This window comes from Anguilla anguilla, chromosome 5 (assembly GCF_013347855.1).
Source record: "Anguilla anguilla isolate fAngAng1 chromosome 5, fAngAng1.pri, whole genome shotgun sequence".
Lineage (NCBI taxonomy): Eukaryota > Metazoa > Chordata > Actinopteri > Anguilliformes > Anguillidae > Anguilla > Anguilla anguilla.
This window is the reverse complement of record NC_049205.1, coordinates 41,067,279-41,090,085: the sequence shown is the minus strand read 5'-3', so window position 1 is coordinate 41,090,085 and position 22,807 is coordinate 41,067,279. Positions and strand designations below refer to the sequence as shown.

Below are 22,807 nucleotides of genomic sequence, written 5' to 3'. Positions count from 1 at the left end.
GACATTCAGCAGCACATGACAACGATGGACAACATTCCTCATACTCAAGTGAGCATTACACGTGTATGAAACCCCAAAACCCTGATGCATATCTGTTTCCACCACACCAAGGTAGATGTCCAGGTAGATGTGGAAAAATGGTTGTTTCTTGCTCAATGCATTTGAGTAAGCCTTGTGTTGAGCACACAGGTCTCTCATGGTCTCATCTTAGTGGCAAAGTGTGGCAAATGCAGACAGGCTAGTCCAGCTTGCTGCTGTTTTCCTCCAGGTCAGATTAAACCATATCCAAACATGTTACTTCACCTCTTAACAACCACAAGGCTGCTGACACAAAGGTCATAAAGTTTAGCTGTAGCTGTAGGTCAGCTGCAGCTACAACACTATGTAAAATATATAAATAGTACATTAGGTCTGGTGTGAAAATGTCTAAACAGGTTGTTTAAAATATTTTGGTGGTTTGGAGATCACCCAGATTTGGTCTGAGAGGAGAAGTGATCCTGGAGCTTTCCAGAAAACTGTGAGTGTAGGCTCAATGTTTATCATATTTCTGTATTCTCACTTAAGCATTGAGACACTGAGGACAGCTAAGGCCAAAACATGTCTGCCTCCAATGTCCATAATTAAGGGCTGTTGCCAAGATATTTACCAGGTATTAAATATATATATATTTTAATTCTGAGTGTGGGCTCCAATCTTTCTTTTACTATATATGTTTAGGACACTTAGAAGTAGTATTTACCCACTTGAATGACTGTTTTATTCATTCTGGTTTATGAAGAAGATCAACACATGTTTGGGATATAAAAGTCACTCATTAGTTTGTTGCATGGAAAGGCATGCATGCTATTTGCATAGCACTGCACCACACTAACCTGTAGTGCTGTCCAGCAATACATTTTCCCAACAGCAGAGAGCAGAGGGGGTTGAGAGTACAGTTCTGTGGTTAAGTATGACAGGCTATGAGCAGACCGTAATAAACGATCTCAGAGCCGCTCATCCAAACAGGCTGAGACAAAAATCTCATTAGCTTGCTGTTACTTGCACATAGAGCAGGCTTACCTTGCAAATGATTAATGACAACAGGTGTGGAGGAGGCTGTGCCAGTGGGCTTCTCTATACATGTGAAGGCCACGATGCCAACTGCAGGCTGGTGTGAGGTGTCTCTCTTCTGGGCAGGCCCCTCCCACATAGCAGGTTGCCTCATTTCAACGTGTGATCTATTGGTATGAACCGAAAGCTGAGTGTGATCTGCAAAAATAGCACAAAGGAGAACCAACTACTTTCTCTTTTGCTCAAGGAATGCATACGTTATTTTGTTGTTCTATGCAAAGTTCTTCAAAATGAACAGCGTAGACCTTTTCTTTTTAGAAAAATTAACTTTTTTGGTCATTTTACAAGTTACAGTGTAACTTTCTTTGGACACTAAATGGAAACTCAAATGTTATTCCCTCAACTAGTAGTAACATGCTTCATATAATTGCATGTGGGAGATGAAATTGTTTAGCATTCCTCTTTAATGGAATTTTAAGATACTACTGCTCAACCATGGTGATCGTCACAACATATAAAACACATGAAGCAATCTGACCTCAGTGTGCTTTGTTTTTGAATTTAAATGAACAAAATGGATGTCTTTTCAATGCTTAGAAATTATCCAATACAACAACAAAAAAGCTGCACAAGTGACTTTAAATATATAATTTGTTTGTTGCAATGTCAAAAAAGCAATATTTTTCAAGCTTAAATTCTTAAATTCGAGGTGGTGTTGCCTATATACATCGGTACAATCTGAGGCAAGCAGTGACCATGCTTTAACAGAAATTCACTAGACTGTGTATTCATACACTTACGTTTTTGAAATAAAGAAGGCGATAATGTTATAAATGTGTCCTAACATAACAACATATGACCTTCTTAGTGTCACAGCAACCCAAGCAGAAGCAATTCTGTAGAAACAAAATCTCCATGTTGCTATGCAGACTTAGGATTTATTTGCCAGTAAGTGAGAATGGTTTTACACCTGTTTTACCAGCTGAATCCAAACTTTGTTTATTCCCAGCTGAGGCTAACAGTTGTCTGGTGGATTAGAAGCTGCTGTTCTGCAATTGGCTGCCCAATACAAGCAGTGACTTATGACCCAGCAAAGCAGATTTTTTTTATCCTACGCTAGTGCTTTTAGGCTGTCTGTGTAGATGCCTGGGTCACTTTTAACTGCAGTGTAAATCTAGTAAAGCACTTATATGCGCCTAAATATTGCAGAAAGGAAAAGTCGTCAGCTTTTTAATTATCAGGTAGTATGGAGCAAATGTAATATATTTTCACAAAAAAAGTTAGTGCAAAATGTTCCAAGCATTTTTTGGAATGCTTCTCATAATCAGAAAGCAAAACACTTAGAGGTGCTCATCTATGTGACAAAATAAAACTCTGAATGTATGTTCTGCAAATTAGACATGCATTTATAAGATTGAGAGCTATAATCATACTTTTTTTAGAGATGAATGTGGAATGGGAGTTATGAAAGTACTGTGTATATGGTCAGTCATGTTGGGGAACAAAAGGGATAAGACTGCACCCAGAGTTGTCAAAAACCAAACATTAATGCTGGGACTCTGTATATGATGTCCCTCTGGAAAAAGCATATATGTGGGTAAAAAGTATTCACATTCAGTAAGGGGTGGAAACTGCAGAGAGGAGCAGAAGACAGGTAATATTCCATTCTATTTGTATTTTGGATCAAACGAAATGTTCTACTGAAATTGTTAGCATACCTCAGAGAAACTAAAAATTCCATACATAGGAAACTTTCTTTAAAAGAAATTCATTACATTACAATCACTTTGTGGATACTCTTATCCAGAGCAATGTACAGTAGTATAAATTCACTGATGAATTAGTGTGATGTTTTATGTATTGTAATAATTATTAGTGAATTGTTTCTTCCTCAGCAACATGTACTTGCAACTGATCCCATTTTGATGGATCTTAAATTTTAAAATATACTATTTTTAGATGATTGGGTCAAAATTCACCATTTAAAATATTTCTGAAAAATGTTTCAGCATTTCCTATTCCAGTACACAAAAGAATACCTGTGAGTCTTACCTTATAATTGCATTAGAAATACAGTGTTATGTAATGGGACATTTTTCTCCTTGGAAGAAAAATGTACATTGTCTTGAGCAATGTGGTTTAAAATGCCTGAGCCATCCTGGTAGATTGGATACTTCTCAGCCTTAGCTCTTCTAATATGCCAAAATGAGAAATCTGTTGTTGCTGCTTCAAAGAATAGAAGCGGAATACACTAGCCCTAAAACTTTCTTTCAGTTGAACGAAAATGCCTCTCAACCACTGTAACAGTGCCTTTCAAAACTAGACCAAACAAAATTTAATACACAGTCATTTGTTTGCATAAACCTGTTTTACAAACAAATGACAGAAAGACTAAGTAAGCAGCTGGCTATGTTTCAATCCAAGCGCATGGCATTATGAAATTCTGTCTCAGACCAACTAAAAGGCCATTTGGCATTCTATGTTTGGCCAGCTGCTATGAATCTAATTGCTGTTACAGTACTTGTGTAAAAGTAAGTGCCCTGTCCTAAATTCTTGCTTTTATTTTTACCACATTTTGAGTCAAATGGATATTTGATCATCACATAAGTCCTAGTGTAGAGATAATATAGCAAACAGCACAAAAAAGAAAGGACTTCTGTGATGAGGAAACATACTTTTGATTCAGGGAGCAGTTACGTCTTCACAGTGTATGGAAAGTTACAATGAAAAAATACATCCTGTATGCCTTCTAAGGTTATTATGAATCATAATCCATTGATACGTGATTGTGGTGCACTCAAATCAAGCTGTTATCATATGTTGCTGGTCAATCATAATGCAGTTATTTGAATTGGATTGCTTTGTTTATCTTGCCCTATCTTGAAGTCATGGGGCCAGTAGTATTTACCATGGGTAGTTTTACAACACAAATTCTCATGAACACTACTTGTTCTGACCAGAGAAAAGGGCTCCTATATTGATAGAAAATACAATTATTGTCTCAAAAGTTAGGCTACCTCTAATTCAGGGTTGGGTCAATATTATTGACTAAAGAATAAATCAATGTTGATATCAAGGAGAAATAAGTTAAAGAAATATACATATAATTACCTATTATTTAAGGGACTGTATTAATTGATGTCAGAAGGACTTACTTTATAATAAAGAGAAAACATAAATAAAATTTCACATTGCCATGGCTGTAAGTTTAATGCATTTATTTGCAGGAATTGTCATGGAGTCCTTCTGCCTTATGAATGTTCCCTTGTGTGCAATTATTTTTTACCAAAGAGTCTACATTGCTACATTGCCTAAACCAATAAGGCAATGTACAATGATACTTTGGAAATCAAATATTTTATTTCTCTGAACAGACTATCATTGTAGGGCAGCACTGGATAAAGAATATTCCCTGTAATTGTATATTTTATCAGGTTGGCATCATTGGAATTCCAGCTCTACTGAATGTGTTGAGACTTGAAGCCCACTCAGATGTGGTATTTTGTGATAAGACACACAAATCCTATGAACTTCAACTGGATAATCTGATTAAATCAGGCTTTACAATCAACATGTTTAAGGAATGCATTATCCATAGAGCAAATCAGCCATTTGATTTGTAACTCACATGTCGTGTGTGTGTGTGTGTGTGTGCGCGCGTGTGTGTGTGTGAGAGAGTGTGTGCGTGTGCTCTTGGACACATGTGCGGGGAGCTGTGGACTGTGTAAAAAGATGTTTGTCATTACCCATTTTCAGTCATCAGTCTCATGTATAGTATTCTACTGTGGTAATAGAACCCATTCACATCTGTCAGTATTACTGATAGTTCTCATTAGGTACTGGATGCTCAGAATTTCAAATGAGTACACTCTTTGACAATTTATTATGTGTTCTATTGAAGGATATCTTGAGAAAAATTAGCCTGTTTCCTTGGAAACTTGCATATCAATATCACTCATCAAATGAACATCTTGTACAATGCAACTCGTCAGTGTTCAAGCAGTCTGATTATATTAATCAGATATTGGTCTTAACAACCACATGACTATGTCTGAGGCAATATGAATTTTACTGATTTGTTGGAAGATTGCTACAAATATTTGTAAAATAACAGTGTGAAATGTAAAATAACTAAATGAGGCTACACTTCATAATGTACCCACCATTTTGCCATAAACCATTGCAACAGTCTTAGAAGTAATCTGTGTTTAAGTGACTGCTTTAATTTATCAAAAGATAAGATTACAACTTTTATTTTTGGTGTCTTGTGCTTTCTGCAAATTATGTTAGTGGATCAAAAAGGTATGCAAAATTGACTGCTGCTGGTTTTGTTTGCACTTATGTAACCTAGGCCTATCAAGCCATAGTAGCCTACTGTTAAGTCTATGTTTGGCTTTAGTACAAATTATACTTGCAGACTTTTGGTAAAACGAAATTGGATAAACAAAATACGCCTACAACGGTTCATTGTCAGACAACTTGAAAAAAAAAAAAAAAAAAAATATATATATATATAAACGTCAAAATGCTATTTAAACGCTTCATTTAAGTAACCAATGAAGGAGTCAGAGAAACTACCCAGTTTAATTATCTAATACTTCCAATGGTCTTACAGACGTAAACATAGGAGCATACTCGCCAGTCACGGAAAGCTGAAAAGATATACATTGTAATTGATATTCCACCACCCATTTGTGCCGTTTTTATGACTGTTATGGGGCACATAGCAACATGTTATTATTACATACATTTTTGTTCCCTATGTCAACCGTCAGGCCAAAAAACACGCTTTGCTCAATATGCGCATCGTGTGTCCGCGTGGGTCCAGTGAAATCTGGGATCGATTTATCTGGTCTCGCGCCATGGGCAAACAAACATTCCATACGCAGCTGAGAGTGCAACCTGCCTAATTCAGACGGAGAGAACGGGAGGGATCGGAAAGACGTAGGGACAGACGGTCCCTTTTCAAAACAGGGAAAATGGGTTTTATCGCCCTTGCAACCAAGAGAAAAACAATCTTCAGTGAAACCAGAACTCTTTAACTACGCGAAGGGCTTGATCTGATTCCGTTGAATAATTTTATGCGTGAGTTCTTTGAAGTTTAAAATGTGGGTGATGGTGGTTTTGTCGAGAGCGAGGTCTCCCCTCCTGTTGTCCAGAACAAGATGGCAGCAGTGCAGGCAAACTGAGCATGGTATGGGTACGCTATAACTCCGTAGCTAACATGTTCAGAGAAGCCGTGGATTCTATCACTTGTTATTGTGTGTGAAGGTAAGTCGTTTGACTCTCTATTTTTTGTTATTTATGTGCTCAGTAGTGCATAGTTGGTTAAATGTCATACATTTTTAGTCTCCCTTATTCTAGCTGCCAACTGTCTGAATGTCTAGCTTGTTAGTTCGCTAGCTAGGTAGCAACATAACACTAACAGTGTGAAAATCTAATCGTTTTTAGTAGCTTGTTGGCTAACAAAACAGTCGTGAACTCTCTCAATTTGAAGAAATTGGTGGTTGACTAGCTATATAACTTTGCTAGCCGCCTAGATGACGACAATGCCATTTGGCTGACTAGCTAACGCTAACGTTGCTAACTTGGCTAGCTAACTTAGTTTCTCGTTTACTTTACGTTTGTTGACTGATGACTAGCCGTTGGATAACAAATCCGTTATTGCAAGCTAAGATGATTGGTACTACACTTAACTAAGTTATGTAGATCTATGCACAAAACAATTTAGTTTCTAAGCTGACGTTATAGTTAGCTAGGTAGCTAGCTAAACGATTTTGTGTTATTTTTATTTTCAGTATTGGTGTCCACAGGTTTTCTCATTTGGGTCCTGAAAGTGAAAACGTTAACAAACTGTCCTTGTCAACAAACAGCCTATAACTTTTACTATTACTATCTTGTCAGATTGTCATCCTACTGAAATTGCTTTTAGTTCTAACGTTAGATACAGTTAACTTAGCTAGTGCATTTATTTTTTTTAATGTTGACTTTTGAATAAGTTTAACGCCGAGTGTTTTAAATAGATATACTCGCTTGGTAATCGTGACCTTGGAAAGTTGGTGTAAGTTGAATAATTAAATTAAGCATGGCTGTTGATACTCAAGCTAATACAATAATAAAACATAAGTTGTGTGAACTCAAGTAATTTTAAGTAATTTTTATCTGAATCAAAGGAATTTTAAGTTAACAGAACTTAAACCAATTAAGCGACAGTAACATAGAAAACATTTTAGCAGCTCTGATTTGTATTATGTTAACTTAATTCGGCCTAATATTCATACTATGAAATATTTTGACTTGCTTTGCTCAAAAGGCAGTGGGTTTCCTCAAATTTTTGAGTAAGCTAAAATTTTGTTTTACAGTGTGCTTATTGTACAGTAAGTCAGAACAGTCAGCTTACATATGGCCCCTTTACACATTTTCTGAAAAGGTTACTGCAAGTAAACTGTAAAAAGTTAGACTTAAGAACCTTGTTGGACCTTTAAATTAATCTCATTTAATTATAAATAACTGTGACACTTACGTAATTTTAAAATTTATTTTATGGTCACAATAACCAAACCAACAGATGTAGATAGCTGTTACCAATGTTAGCAAATAGATATCTGTTAGCAATGTTAGCAAATTTAGCAAGAAGTTGCTGACTGTACTTTGGTCACCTAATAAAAACAAAAGCATGTCATATCTGAAGCGGAACTGTCAAAACAAGGAACGAATGGGCTGTTTTGCATGTGAAGATTCAGATAACAGAAATGAGCACATCATTTTTTTGTAACTAGTTTATGTAATCCTGATGGCAGTAGCAGACTGTAGCTTGTAGCGTCTCCTCATAAATGAAGACAAATTGTTATCTGTTTGGTCATCACGGTAGACACCAAGTCCTCCAACGTTTAATGTGAAGAGCCTGCAAAGAACTTGCGTGGAGAAACAGTGATGTCGTGTTAGCACTGCTGTAGAAAGAAGGCAGACCCAGAGCCCAAACATCAGAAGTAATTGGTCACTTCATGGACAAATTATTCACCAACAGTGCTTTATAATAACTGCATGTCTGTTTCTAATATGAAAACTACAGTCATTCCTGACTGACTGTGACCCACATGTTTTTGTTTCTGGCTCCAATTTGTAACTCTACACGAGTAAGCAGAGGAGCTTATTTTGAGTTTACTAGTTAAATTAAGACCAGTTCAACATTTCAAAAACCAACAGCTAAGGATGAATATTTATGTTTAACATTCTGAAATCACATTTGTGTCACAATAATGTGTCAGCTAACAGGGAAGAGTGTATAAAAGCAGAAAGTCTTTTCTTTGCTCTTAATTAATCAAAGGAATTTATGAAGAATGTGCATAAATGTACACGTGCCTGATTTCATGTCAAGTACTGTGTTGGACTCTCTCTTCCAGACGTTTCAAATTAAAAGACCCCTTGCATTCCAGTAAATCTCGTGCAAGACCTGTGTTGACATGCTGTTGAAACTTCCATGTTTCACGACTTCTTGTTTTTCGGCGAGCATTGTTACAGAGGTTGTCTCTCCTGTTGTCAGGTGTCCCCACTGGCTTCCTGTTGCTTCATAGTTTTGAACTCTTCCGCTGTAAAGCAGCATATGCACACGCCACTGCCAGGTGCTGATATTCACGGGTGCGATGTTTGTGTTCATCTGAATTGGGTTTCACACGCATGAAATGGATATTTTTTTCTCCACTCTGCAAAACTACTCTGTAGGCACTTTTTATGAGGCATTACTGTAGGGTTCATTGGGTCGCTACCAGCTTTTATATAACAATGAGGAAATCCTCACTGTACTCCCTTTAGGAAAGGGTATTGCTTTTCTCCCATTTTATTCCCCTTGTTGTCGATACTGCAGTCCAGCGGCTAAGCTACCGCTTCTGCTGTGCTATACGATTGTGCAGCCGATGCACCTGGCCCATGTAGATTGCACGCGTCCGATCCACCATAGAAGGTGCTATGGAGCGGTGAGCCACCCAACTCTACTCAGGGCTACCCTCCCAGGGCGTTGTTACGGTTAACCGTGCCTCGCCCAGTTCGTTTCACCCGTCGTAGCCGGGTATGACACGGCGCAAATTGGATCCGTGCTGTTGGGCGCGTCATTTAATAAGCCACGCCACTCAGGATCCTCGCAGCGTTCCTCCTTAAACAGAATGAATCATCCCGGAATGAGGAGCGGAGAATGCCTCTAATTAGCCATTTTCTACGCTTTTCATTCGTTCAGCAGCAACTTGCCACGACACGGAGCCCTATGCCGCGTCTCGTTTGTGATCTCAGGAAGTGTTTTTTAAGGAAACTTCTCATTGTGCGTAAGCCGACCGGCGCCGTAGAACGCTTTGGCCCGGCCGGACGCCGCGCGATCCGTTTTTACTCGACGCGAACCCACCCCCGTACTTTTATCTGCTACCGGAGATTGAATCTGAGCCTCCGGGTTTACTGTAATGTCAAAATGGCTGGCAGACATTCTGCAGTTGTGGAATGTTGCTGTTGAGTCTGTCACACCCCTCTCGCTCTCCCTTTCTCTCTCTCTCTGCGGCCCGTGGAGAATCACGTGAACGGCCTGCGATTTCGACGGGGCAATCAATAGTCGCGCTTGTTGCGATTCCGACTCCCGTTTGCTGCGTCTCCTCGAAAACTGGAGCACGCGGTCCGATTTGTTATGCACTAGATTTTTATTTCTGGACACTTAACGGTGCTTTGTTGGCGTCATGCGAACATGATACTCCGGGTCTTGTGAACACAATACGCATGCTTGTTAAATAAGGAACCCCTTATTAAGCTAAAGTTTCCCTGCTCTGATTCTTTTGTCCCCTTTCTTTGGGATACTGCAGTACTGCTGCCACAGCACAGAAAGAAAAATACAAAGCCATGTCATTTTGGCAAGTGCTCAGGTAATGGCTGCGGTTTGTGTGTTGTTCAGGTGATCACGGCAGTGGATTCGGTTGGCTAGCACGTCATGGCCGCTCGCTTTTCCCATTTGGTTTCCATGGCTTTGTTTACACCGTGTTTACTCGGTTGCTAGGCGAGGAGATGGTGGTCATTGGGTTGCCTGGCCTTTGTACGCCGATCATTCAGTCACCGTGTGCTGAGGCGGTGCTCTTTCGGCTGGCAGGTGGTGTCTGGGTGGCGTCCGTGCGTCCGAACGGTATCCAGGTGCTTATCGGTCGCGGCGCTGGGCTGCTGGAAACTCTTAGCTCAGTTAGGTAACGGTAGTCCTCCGTAGGTGTGTCAGGTGGCAGATGGTCGCTCCGGCCCACCGTCGCACGACGGCACGGCTCAGGGGGATTGTTTGTTCTGGGCCGCCTGAGTCTGCCGCCGCATGCACAGGCCATGTGACCGTCGCCATGGTGCAGAGCTGGTTTGTAAGCCACACCAGCCTCTTAGTTTCTCCATATACATTTCCACCAGCTAAGGTTTTTATGTTTCCAATGCTGGAAAAGAACAATTTTGGAAATTTGTAAACTTCAACATCAGATTATTAATTCATATCATTGAGCAAACCGAATTTGAAGTAATACACCTGATGGAAGATTAATATTGTTTATTAACTGTACAATGTGTACAGATTCATCCTAAAATCGTTTTGTAATTTACGCATGTATAAAATTCCAATGGCCTTTCGCGTTGACCTTTGTCAGAGAACTCCTTGTGGCTGGTGGAGCGTTTCCATTCGAAGGGGGAAATTTTTTTTTTAACTTGATGGTAATATGAAATGTTCCACCACACTGGGGGGTTTTTGAGAGCTCCCCTGTGGTTGGTCTTTGCGCCGTATCGGGGGACGCCATCTTGCCCGCCTGTTCCTGAGGGGGCTCGTTGAGATGGAAGCCCTGCGGCCGAGTCCCACTCGAAGGGCCTTCCGGTGCCGCGTGGTCGTAACGGGGAGCGTGCGATTTCAAACCATGACGTTTTTTTTCCGAGCTCCCACCAAATCTAAAAATAATACAAAAAAAAAATACGGTTTGTTCATTTCGGCACAAGAGTGGATGTTTTGGAAAAGTACCATTCCAGTTGCTTCCCTTGGCCTTTTCCTGTGTTTACTGCTAAAGGAGTCTTGGCATTTTTTCTCTCTTTTTTTTTTTTTGCTCCGCCACAGATAGATACACTGTGCAGAGTTTAAGGAGGCCTGCTGCTGCAGCAGCGGGGAGCTTCAGGAAGCCTCTCTTCCCTGCAAGGCGGACGTATAAACGGCTCATCTTTTGACCAGGTGTTTTTGTTCCCAATTAGCACTTCAGCACGGCGTCCATTGTTTGGACCCGCGCAACGGAGGGGAGCCTCCGGCTTTGAGAAATCTGTGGCCTCGCACCGCTCCACTGGGGCGTTTGCACCTTTCGAGTGCTTTCTGCGACCCCCCCCTCCCTCCACAACACCCCACACACCACCACAGGATTGTCCTGACTCAGTAAAAAGGTCAACAAGAAGCAATTACCAGCGGCCGTGGACCTTGAGTCGCGGTAACCTGACACCGCGCGAGGAGTTTCCACCTGGTGCAGGGGAGTGTCAGGCTACGGGCGGTAATAACAGCAGGCCTAGCAGCTGCCACGCATGCAAGCTCTAATTTATTGAAGGACTTTTATTTGCGCAGTTTTTTTCCTCATTGGTGTGACGCTTGACGACGGGCCTGGTCCCCACCGCTCACGCCCGGTCCTTTAAACGGAACATTCCGGCGGTTCCGTCCCTCAGGCTCACGCCAGACCGGCCCGGATTTATCTTATCTGGAAAGCGCGGAGGCTTTGGCCTCTCCCCACGTCACCGCGCAGCTTGACGGATGTGGCTTAGCGAGCGTGACGCGCGGCGAGTCCCCGTCCTGCGAAGGGGGCAGCGCGCTAACGCTTAGCGCCTGAGCCGCGGCCGTTTAGCCGCGAGGAGATACGGGGGGGCGGGGGGGGGGGGGGGTTTCTGAGAACCGAACGCGCCTGCCCCTGGTAGCACCTCTCGTCTGGCTTAGCGACCGTCCCCTCATGAATTTGGCATGCGGTGTGTAGGGACAAACTTTTAAACAAACGAGGACCTGGTCGAATTGACCAGCGAGTCTTCATTTGTCCCCAACATATGGTTCTGCGCATTGGGGGAATTTGAAATCGCTGGGCAGAACGTCCGATAAGATAGCAGCCGCTTTCGACCGCAGCAGCGGGCTTTGAAAGCGGGTGCGATTACTTAGACCGGTCAGCCGGTACACATCGTGCGCACCGCATTTTTGTTAAACATTAAAAAAGCTCCCTCCTAGCAAAAATGTAAACCGACCCCCCTCCTTTTCTCTCTCTGGTGCAAAAAACAACGTTTCCCTTGTTGCTAAAACGGCCCTTTCCTGGTCGATACGGATCCCGTGAGGATCTCTGCGTGCCTTTGTGCGGGAACATAAATACTTCAACGCCAAAACGAGGCCTCTCTTCGCTGTCCTTTGTGTCTGTCCACGGCCTCTCTCTTGTGTCCAGCGCCCCGTGAGCCCCGCGGCCGCCGGGTTAATATTCGCTCGACGCGCGCTGCCGACGGAGCCGCCGAGCGAGGCGCCTCCCCGAAGCCGCTCGTCTGATAGCAGACAGCCTGGGCTCCGTTCCCGGCCTGCTAGCGCCCGAGGCTTGTCTCGGTTTTTTCTTTCTCTCTCTCTGTCTGTCGGTGAACCGCCGTACCAGCTGGTGGCTTTTGCCCACAGACTGGGCGCAGCAAGTAGAACTTCTGATAAAAAAACATTTTGGCACGGGCGCCTGCGTGCCAGCAGGGAACGGAACGGGGTTGCGGGCAGTCGACGGGTTTGCTTCTCGCTGATAAAAACAACCCAGCCCATCTCTCTCTCCCTCCCTCCCTCTCTTTCTCTCTCTCTCTCTCTGCCTCTTTCTCCACCTCTCTCTCTCTCTCTCCACAGTTCAGTGTGGGGCTGCTGCTTGCACACCTCCTCCTTGCTCAGCGCTTGTTCCGGGCTGTTTGCCCTCAGACCAGCTCGTCTGCAGAGCCTGGCTTTCGCGGGCGGGTTTCGGAAACGGCTCTCCGTCGGCGAACGTCGGAGATGGAGCCTCTCCATCTGGTCTGCTCGCGGTGGGCGGTGGGCGGGCCTCGCTTACCGTCCGCGCGGGGGGAACAGCCGGGACTGATCTCCCCCCCCCCCCCCACCGCTTCCTCCAGCCGCGAGAGTGCAGCCCGTCGACGGCGAGGAGCGGTTTTCTGCGGGGGGAACAATGCGCCGTCTTTGTGCCGGCCCCCGGCCGCGAGCGCGCGACACAGACTGCAGCACCCTCTTTCCCGCGAGCGCGGTTGTTTTTGGCTGCCGCGCGGAGCTAGCCCACACAGCGAGCGGCTGCGGCCAGCTGGATGTGTAAAACTCTCTGATTGACTCAGTCGCTGGGAGAGTGGAAGTCCCAGAGCTGACACAATTTACTGGAGATAACCCCACCCCCCCCCCCAACACCTTTTTTTAAACGTATACATAATATGACCGAGTCTGGAAAGCCCGGATTTGTGCGCTAAGTGATCCAAAACTAAAATTATTCTTTGATTCAGTATGCTTTCGGATTTACTAGAGAATTTTTAAAGAGAGGCTTGGGAATATCCACGTCGGACATATTCAAATAATGAATGAAAGTGACATGTAGGCCTATTTCACGTCCCTCGAAAAGCCCTGTGTGAAGAACCCTCCCTTTCTCTCCTGAGATCTTCGGTCATCTTTAGTCATCTGCAGTGGGGAAACCCCGGTGTAGGTCAGGTTTCTCCTAAATTTACAGGTTTCTTTCCAGTGCTCTGGGGAGGTTTAGCTCATCAGAAAATGGCCGTCGCTGAGAACGTGTGTTATTTGACACCCACTGGTGAAACTACCTGCCTGCGGTCAGGGTTTTCCGCAGGTTTTGGTTAGGATGCGACTGCCCTCAGCGCCACCGCGGTTGACTGTAGAACGCCTGGCGGGAGAGCTCGCGCCAGTCGGCATCGTCGCGTCGCTCGCGTTTTTTCGTTTTCTGAAAGCGCAGCTGTCAGCTGTTTTGGCTTCGCGGCGCGGAAGTGAGCCGGCCGCCTCTTGCTTCACGTCCGATGCTCTTCGCGGAGCACGCTGTATTTCGGGGCAAAAAAAAAACAACCTTAAAAAAAGTGACAGAAGGTTGAGTTGCAAAGTCTGCCCCACAAAGAGGAAATTGGCTGTGGTCTGGGTCACGTGGTCTCCTGTTGAGTAGCAGAGCCTTATCTAAGTTCCCTTTGACTTAGGCTGCCGCTTGGGCTCTTGCGAGCGAAGCAGCCTGACGTGGACGTTCTCTCTCGCAAGATGCCTGATCGATCGGCTCTACGTTGAGGGGTCCCTCGCTTCTCTTTCGGGCTCGCGCCTCAAATTGGGTTTGAGGAACGTAAAATGGAGGACCAAAAAGAGGAGAGAGAGGTAGGCTCTTGGTTGTTTCGTTTATGCGATGCGTGCTTTTGCAGCACGTAGCGTCGTCAGACTAATTGTGAAACGGGAGCCGTTGTCGAACGCTGGCTTTCGAGTAAGGTCGCGCCTCGTTACTGGAGTTCGTAGCGGTGCCTAAATCTGAAACTATGCCCCGACGTCGCGGTTTCTCGAGAAGGTAACCGATGATTCTGCCGCAGCAGTACGGCGTGTTGTCTTCCATTGTCGAATGGGCTACTTGTTTGATTCAGGCTAACGTTGCCAGGTACGCTGCGGCTCCTTCCGCGGCTCCGGCAGAACTAGGCTGGCGGGCACGCCAGCAGCTGCGGAGACAGTTCAGCATGCCAAGGGCACCCTGAACTACAACACAACCGAAATTAAATACGGTTTGCCACGCCGTTTGCCCCATTTTCTGTCTAAATATTTTGGCTGTAGAGAAACGCGCGAGTGTCACATTGCTGCGGGAAATGAGGAAACGGGCCAAGGCGCTGTTGTCGGGAGGCACTCTTTACAGAAGCTGGCTCACCGCGCCGCTGTGGGCAGCGTAACACTCATTACCCAACCTTCCCCGCTCCGAGGGTCATGTGATCCGGTCGCCAATTCCCCCCTGAGGCCTCAAGGTTTCTGCTGGGAAGCCGGCCATAAAAGGTCAGGTGAAGCTAGTTAGCGGTTCGAGGCCCCTTCCCGCAGTAGCAGATGGGGAAAAAGCAGGCCCCCTCGGACGCGCGCGCGTTTTTCATCCGGGGACGGTCGCGTCCGCGCGATGACGCCGCCCGCGCGCACTCGAGGCCCGGCGCGGGATCCTCGGGCCGTGGAATTTACGTGCGTGTCGGAGCGGACCCGGGGAGAAAAAAAAAAAAGACGGTGCTGCACTTATCTGTGTTTGCGATGTGCCAACAGCAGGGCGGCATTGCCTAAGCTCCTGCCCGCCTTATGAAATCTCACATGCAAACATTACAAAATGGGTTTGCATGAAAAATAGCTTTTTCCTCGTCCAGTACTTTTCCAGCGGCGGCTCTTGACGGATTGCGCGTCGGTGCTGAAATGTGATTAGCCGCTGCTGCGTGGCTCAGATCTGGAGTGGCGCGCAGTCAGACATTTTAGATATTAAAGGCAGTGACAATAGGAAATGAATCGGAGTTTAATTTAATAGCTGATCATTGGTCTTCATTATAAATGAACATCCTTGCGATGGCAATGCGTGTCCCAATGAATTTGTGGTCATATTCTGTGATTGAATTGAATGTGGCCTGCGTGAGTAATCCCACTTCAGCTGACCTGGGATTCTTAATTCGATATCCTACTCTGGTGCATTTCCTGTATGCACGACACGGGAAGTGTTTAATCAAATTGCAGTTGAGCAAGAATTCATTTTCTGTGTGCCCGCTGGGTGAATTTTGAAAACGTGTGCATGGAGCCGGTTTAAGATTGCACTAATTCCAGCCTTTTCTTTTCTGTTCCCCACAGGTATGGCCTCACAAGTCTTAGTCTACCCACCACATGTTTATCAGACCCAGTCAAGTGCCTTTTGTAGAGTGAAGAAACTGAAAGTCGAGCCCAGCAGCTGCGTTTACCATGAGAGAGCCCACCCGCGGACCTATTTGAATGGTAGAACCCTCGGCATCGCCAAGCCCACCAAAAGCGTTTGTTCGTTTCAGACTAAGGACTCGACGGGCGCCAGACCCCGAGACGGGCCGGAGCTTCCGCCTCAGGCGGCGTCTTTGAGCGGCGCGCACCGCGAGCAGCAGCAGCCCCAGGAAGGGGCGGTCCCCTCGCAGGGCAAGGGGCGGAGCCTGCAGCAGGAGGGCGGGGAAGGCGGCAGCGGAGCCGCGAGAGAGCGAGGCGGAGACGGTGACCGGAGCAGCGGGGGAAGAGGGGGAGGGGGAGGAGGGGGAGGGGGCGGAGACAAGGCGGCGGACGAGGACGGCGGCGGCGGCGGCGGCGGCGCAGGTTTGAACTCGGCTCTCGGTCCACAGAGATGCGGGCTGAAACGTAAGAGCGAGGAGTTGGACAGCCGGGAGAGCGCCATGCAGATAGTGGAGGACCTGTCCATGTTGCCTGCAATGTTGCAAACCAGTGTGGCCAACCCGGGGGCGGGGGTGGGCGTGGGGGCGGGAGCCGGGGTTGGGGGAGGGCCCTCTAAGCAGGGCGGGGCGGGGGGCGGGGACGGGGACTACCAGCTGGTGCAGCACGAGGTGCTGTGCTCCATGAAGAACACTTACGAGGTTCTGGACTTCCTGGGCCGGGGGACTTTCGGCCAGGTGGTGAAGTGCTGGAAGCGGGGCACGAGCGAGGTGGTGGCCATCAAGATCCTGAAGAACCACCCGTCGTACGCGCGCCAGGGCCAGATCGAGGTGGGCATCCTGGCGCGCCTGAGCGGCGAGAACGCCGACGAGAACAACCTGGTGCGGGCCTTCGAGTGCTTCCAGCACCGCAGCCACACCTGCCTGGTGTTCGAGATGCTGGAGCAGAACCTGTACGACTTCCTCAAGCAGAACAAGTTCAGCCCGCTGCCGCTCAAGGTGATCCGGCCCGTGCTGCAGCAGGTGGCCACCGCGCTCAGGAAGCTGAAGAGCCTGGGCCTCATCCACGCCGACCTCAAGCCCGAGAACATCATGCTGGTGGACCCCGTGCGCCAGCCCTACCGGGTCAAGGTCATCGACTTCGGCTCGGCCAGCCACGTCTCCAAGGCCGTGTGCTCCACCTACCTGCAGTCGCGGTACTACAGGTGAGGCGCTCCGCCGGGGCCGCGGGGGGCGTTCGGGCGGGGCTCCGTGACGCGGGTGTCCCTCAGGCTTTGTGACTCTTCAGCTGTAGGCTGGGACATCATGTAATGCTTTTGTGTTGATGCTGCTTCAGAAAGCTGTGATGCGTTCAGCCTTGCTCTCTCTCTCTCCCAGTTGTGGAGCTCTACGCGATTCTCGTCGGCCTATCGTAGGGCAACGTTTTTGAAAATAGCGTTACGTGGGCCTCAGTGTCGCTCAGCCGTTGTACTGCTTCTCGGCTTTTTCTTGAAGATGATAATGTGTGTGTGTTTCGCTCGCTTTTTCGAAACCGTTTATAGGTACAGTGAAGCTAAAACTAGGCCACAGGCGAGGAAGCTGAAACTTTTGATGTAAACAACATCCTGTACTACGAGAAGCCATTTAGTGACCACAGAGAAAACGTAACTTCATAATTTTCCTGGCAGGAGGTAAACACCACACCGCTTTACTGGCACTGAGACGATCTTAAGCCGAGCGACGTATGCTATTTTTACGCAGTGTCCTTTTATACAGCCTTTATGGATGTATTCTGAAGCGTCCAACGGCAGTTCCCCACCTGGGGAATCAACCCTGCCAACCTTTTGAGTTCCCGAGCCCAGTTCCTGAGTCATTATGCTACGCTGCTAGCGCCATTCAGGTTTCCCGCTCTGCACGAGAAAGGAGACCGAGGGGATGAAGATCAGTTCGGTTTATTTGCGCTCAAGAACTCACCTGTCAGTAAAGCTGGATTCAATGGAAAAAAAATTGAACGCTATCTAAGATAAATTGAATTGACACAGATGTGAGTGCAATTATACTGTCTGGTCTGCTCATTTGTAAGCTTTATAGAAAACAGTCCTCGATGTTTTATGGACTCTTAAGGGGATCTGGTTTTAAGAGGCGATTGGAATCTGAAAATGTAGGCTAGAACATGAAGTCAATTCAAAGCGCGACTCTTCACTGATTGCGTGATCGCATTCCAGCTCCTGCCCGTGGCCAGACGGTCGCGCCCGAACGTGTGGCGTTACATAACCGCAGAGCAGATACGTCTGCGCGCACAAGGAACGCTTCTAATGTCTCGCGTGCTTCTGGATCGGCGAATGGAAAACTGTCTGCAGGAATTCTTCTTTCGCTACCCTTTCTGTTTACGCGGGCACATTAAAAGCGCATAAAACCCTAGGCCTGCCGTTACGTAACTTCCAGGAACGACCTATTTTAACCCAACTGCCTCCTCGAGACATTCTTCATCTCGGAAAGAACATTCCCAGGGCCAGTTCTGTGCTCGCGCGCGTATGCAGCTGGACTAGTTGTACCGGAGAAGAGCATCGCAGATGAGGCCGCTTCGGTGCAGGAAACCCTGCTCATCGCAGGTTTTTTTTAAGAGATCCGTATCTGCATCGTGTAGATCCGTATCTGTATGGGAAGGAGGGCTGTTCCTGTGTCCCTCTGCGTAGGTGTGAGGGGTTCTGGTTCGCGGGCGGTTACCGTTAGCGTTCTGACGGGAAGGCTGGTGCCTTGCAGGAGGCTCCGCCCCTCCCTCTCTGTGCCTCGTCGGAGCGCGGCGGCGGCAGCAGCAGCAGCAGAGGCCGTCTCCGGGCCTCCCTCCCCGTCTCTAATTAAAGCGGGCCCTCTGTAATTAAGGCCTGCCCGCGTTCTGCCAGGAAAAGCGCTTTATGCCTGCAGGTCTGGAAGAAAGGATTTTCCCTTCACCTCTTTCGACGAGCAGCGAGGAAAAACGGGCGCGAGCCGCGCGCCTTTTTCCAGTCGAAGGTCCGCCTCTCGCCCCCCCTCGCCTCCCAGCCTCGAACATTTGGGGGGGGTTAGACGTCCCTTATCTGGCGCGCGTTGCATAACGCGAGGCTGCGGTTCGTCGGCGCGGCCGCGTTCTGACGTCTGGGGCGAGGTCATGCGCCGCGCAGATAAAAAAAAAAACGAAAAGAACAAGCGCACACTGTGTGCTTTTCGCCGCCCGTTTATTGGTGGGGTCCAGCGCTAGAGCAAGACGAAGGTCCCCTGGCCTCCGGTTTGCGAGGGTAGATAAGAGCAGGCGTTTGTGCGTTTAACCCTGTAGTCGGTTCTCCTTTTCTTCGATGACGTGCGCGCCGCGTCTCTGTTTTATTCATGGAGGTTAGCCTTGAAACTCGGAATGATGTGGCATTGTGTACTGGAATGATATTCTATTTACATTGGAGGGGAAGTTAAATGATACTCATTTCAGAAATCTGAGCGTGGGTTAATTGTGTTTGCGTGCTGGGGACAGCAGGTGGTTGCATGTCAGTTCACTGCTCATTGTAGCCATACGCTACCTCTTTCGAGCAGCAGGGATTATGTAGCCCGTAGCCACGCGAGTACATAATGCCATTGCAGTTTCACGTGTTGTTCAGAACAGTATTACAGATTGCATTCACTTAAACATGCTTAGTACATTTGCTTTCTGCAGGTTTTAAGGAGGCACAGGTTGTAGGAGTCGGTGAGGGTCAGTGGTCAGACTGCACTGGAGTCTGTTGTGCCAGTGATGAGTGATGGGGGCTGGGGCCAGAGAGCCTTTCCGGAACAATCCGGAACGCAAACGTGCGGTGCGCGTCTTAGACGGTCAGGCCCGGGGCGTCTGGATGGTGACCGTTTTACTCCCGTCAGGAGAGTGCCCTGTAACCCGCCCGGTTTTCACGGGCACATTCGCCCGCCCGCCGCCGCGACGCCACGCATCGCAGGGAACCGCGCTCGCTTCCCCGCCGCGCGTGAGCGCCTCAGTCGCTGCCGGGACCCAGTCCGAGCGGCTTTGTTCAATCCAGCGCTCGGACCCCCGCTTCCTCTTCCTGTCCCATGCTGCCCTTCTCCACATCCCCTGCCAGGAAATGCAATTTACACATTTTTTTCCCCCCCATAAACCCCCCCCCCCCCCGGTCCTCTGCACTGAGACGGTTAAACTCGTTCCTTCGGTCATTCCGTGTAAAGCCGTGCTCCGTTTCCAACGTCTCAACGCTCACGCCTTGCGTTCGGGAGCGTCTAGGAGCCGCGGGCGCCGTCCGCGTCTGTTCTCCGCGTGCGATTCCCTCCCTCTCCGCGTCGGCCGTTAAGCTGAGCGAGCCGGCGCCCTCCTGCCCCCGCTGCTCCTGCTGCTCCCGCTGCTCTGCTCTCTGCAGCATTAGGCGTAATGAGCAGAGGGGGGGAGTGCAGACACCCCCCCCTCCCCCTGATTTAATTGCATTGTCCTGCTGAATGCGGGAGATTTATAGGTTAGCTCGGGCAGCCGGGATGGCGTGCGGGGGGGGGGGGCGGAGGCTCCGCCACAGCGGCCCGCCCGCGTGCCAGGATGTGGTGCGCGCGCGTATCCGCGCTGCCGCGGCGTATCTGCGCGGCTCATCTGCGTTCATCTGCTGTGCCCGGGCTGAACCGCTCTGTGTGCTGCTGAACACTCTGCCTTTTCAAATAAATAAATAAATAAAATGGCAGGCACGCATGTGTTTCGTGTGCAGCGGCTTGGGTTTGAATTGAGTTGATGCATGGGACGCAGTTTCAAAATTGTGCTAAGTGGCGCGCTCTTCCACAATTAACGTTTTAATTCTCTAAAGGAAGAATTCTCTATAGGGGTGACATAGCTCAGGAGGTAAGAGCGGTTGTCTGGCAGTCAGAGGGTTGCCAGTTCGATCCCCGCCCTGGGCGTGTTGAAGTGTCCCTGAGCAAGACACCTAACCCCTAACTGCTCTGGTGAATGAGAGGCATCAATTGTAAAGCGCTTTGGATAAAAGCGATATATAAATGCAGTCCATTTACCATTTAAGAAGAGGAAGCCTAGTGTGAAAGATCAGGGCAGCGCTTGACACTAATTTTGTTTTGTCGAAGAGAAGGTCGCGGAAGGGAACCGTTTGAAAGTAAACTTCTAAAGCCCCCCCCCCCCGTCCGAATGCAGGGAGCTTGTGTACTTGCGCCCTTTTTCGCTGACGCCCTCTCAGTGGCCGGTGGGTGAGCGCGTGCGGTTCAGATGTGTCGGTGGCTGCGGAGGTGTAATGTGGGTCAGCTAACCCTGAAAGGCAGAAAACGGGTCAGGTGAGCAACATAGGCAGGATAGGCTCAGTTTCCCTGCACTAGGTTTGTTGTTCATTATTTTTTTGATGTTCCCATTGTGTGTAGCTTGCTCAAAGTTTGTGTGAGCTCAAAATGATTTTGGAGTGGCTGGTTTGTTAAGTTGAACCTGCAGTGAGAGGTGGCCGTGCGTGATGTCCAGGCTCAATAAAGAGAATCCCTTCTTATTCACTATAATACCGGAATGTTCTTGCTATGAAAAAAAGCAGGTGGCGGTGTCAAGAGTTCAAGCACCTACAGAATAGACGGCAGGCCTTGGACACAATGACTTCCTCTTCTGTCGCTTCCTGTGACCTTTGGTGAAGCCGTTCATCGGTACTTCAGTCACGTACACGTCGGATGAATTATCGTAAGGACAGCTTTGCCGCGTCCCTTTGCCTCGTCCCTTTGCCTCTTGTGTCATACCGCGCCCGGCTGTGCGATGTGACCGCGGGCCCGTGAGGCGATGCAGACGTGAAGTGGCGAAGGCCCGGTTGGCCCCTCTGTTTATTTTCTCTGTTTTTTACGTTCAGAAAGCGGACCTCCGGGGTCCCTCAGCAGAGCGAGTTGGAGCTCGGCTTGGCGGACCTGAGAGAGAGAGAGAGAGAGAGAAGCGAAAGTGCGGTATTGAGAGAACGCGGACGCGGAACCAAACGCGAAGCCGCGCGCGCTCGTTACCGTCCAGCTGTTTAACCGCTTCGCTCTCGCTCTCGCTCGTTCCCGCGCCCCTTCGTGACGCGCGACGCCGTCGCTCGCCGGCCGCCTCACTTACGATAAAGGCTCAGCGCTTCGGGAAACGGCTCACGCAGAGCGGCGCTCCGCGTGACGTCGAAAGGAAGTCGAGCTCGGCGCGCGTCAGCGCAGAGCGAACCGTAATCGGCCGGGTCTAATTTCGCACCTCTGTTTATCGCTAAAATCTAGCGCTGGCGTGTGATTGGGGGGGACCACTAAAAAAACGCTGGTGGAAATACCCTTTCAAGGATCTAGCGTAGCGCTAGCGTAGCGACCCTTTGACCAGCTCGGAATTTCTTGCTTAATGAAATTTAGTGTTTCATTCGGTAGGGGACATTTCACAAAATCCTAGGGGGGGGGGGAGGAGGAACATACCACTGTCACGGCAGAAAAGGGGGAAGTGCATTTTGTACGTCAAGTGGGAAAAGTTCCACAGAGACAGTTCGCTGTGTACTCTCCGAAAACAGATCGATGGGACGACTTCCGAAGCGACTTGCTCGATTTGCGCGGGGGAGGCGCTGACGCGTTCTCGATGTTTTTAATCGTTCGTTTAGCCAGGCTCCACGGAGCAGGCCGCGTCTTCACCGGCGCTCCTGTCGATCGGGGTCGATGCGGGCCGTTGTTTTCGCCCTCGGCTTCTGAGCCCGTTCGCGGCGATCGGCTGGGCGCGCGATTCCCATCTTACGCTTCGACCGTCTCCGCCTCCCCGATTAGGTCATCCCGAGTCGAGGTTTCCGTCTTCAAAAGGAAGCACAGGAAGTGCATTCCCGACGTCCTGCTGTCTGGTTTGCCGCGGTCGAGCGAGCGGGGTGAGTCAGAAGGCCGGGGGGTGGGGGGGGAGTGGGGGGAGGGG

At 48.2% G+C, this 22,807-nt stretch overlaps 1 protein-coding gene across 1 annotated transcript in view; it reads left to right on the top strand.

Annotated features, from left to right (window-relative positions):
• The first annotated feature begins 5,946 nt into the window (after window positions 1-5,946).
• LOC118226741 (homeodomain-interacting protein kinase 3-like) overlaps window positions 5,947-22,807 on the top strand; it is a 50,058-nt gene continuing 33,197 nt past the window's right edge. The window contains 3 exon segments of the mRNA XM_035416578.1: window positions 5,947-6,271; window positions 6,273-6,321; window positions 15,884-17,144. Of these exon segments, the coding sequence (XP_035272469.1) occupies window positions 6,242-6,271; window positions 6,273-6,321; window positions 15,884-17,144 (1,340 nt within the window). The 5' untranslated portion in view covers window positions 5,947-6,241.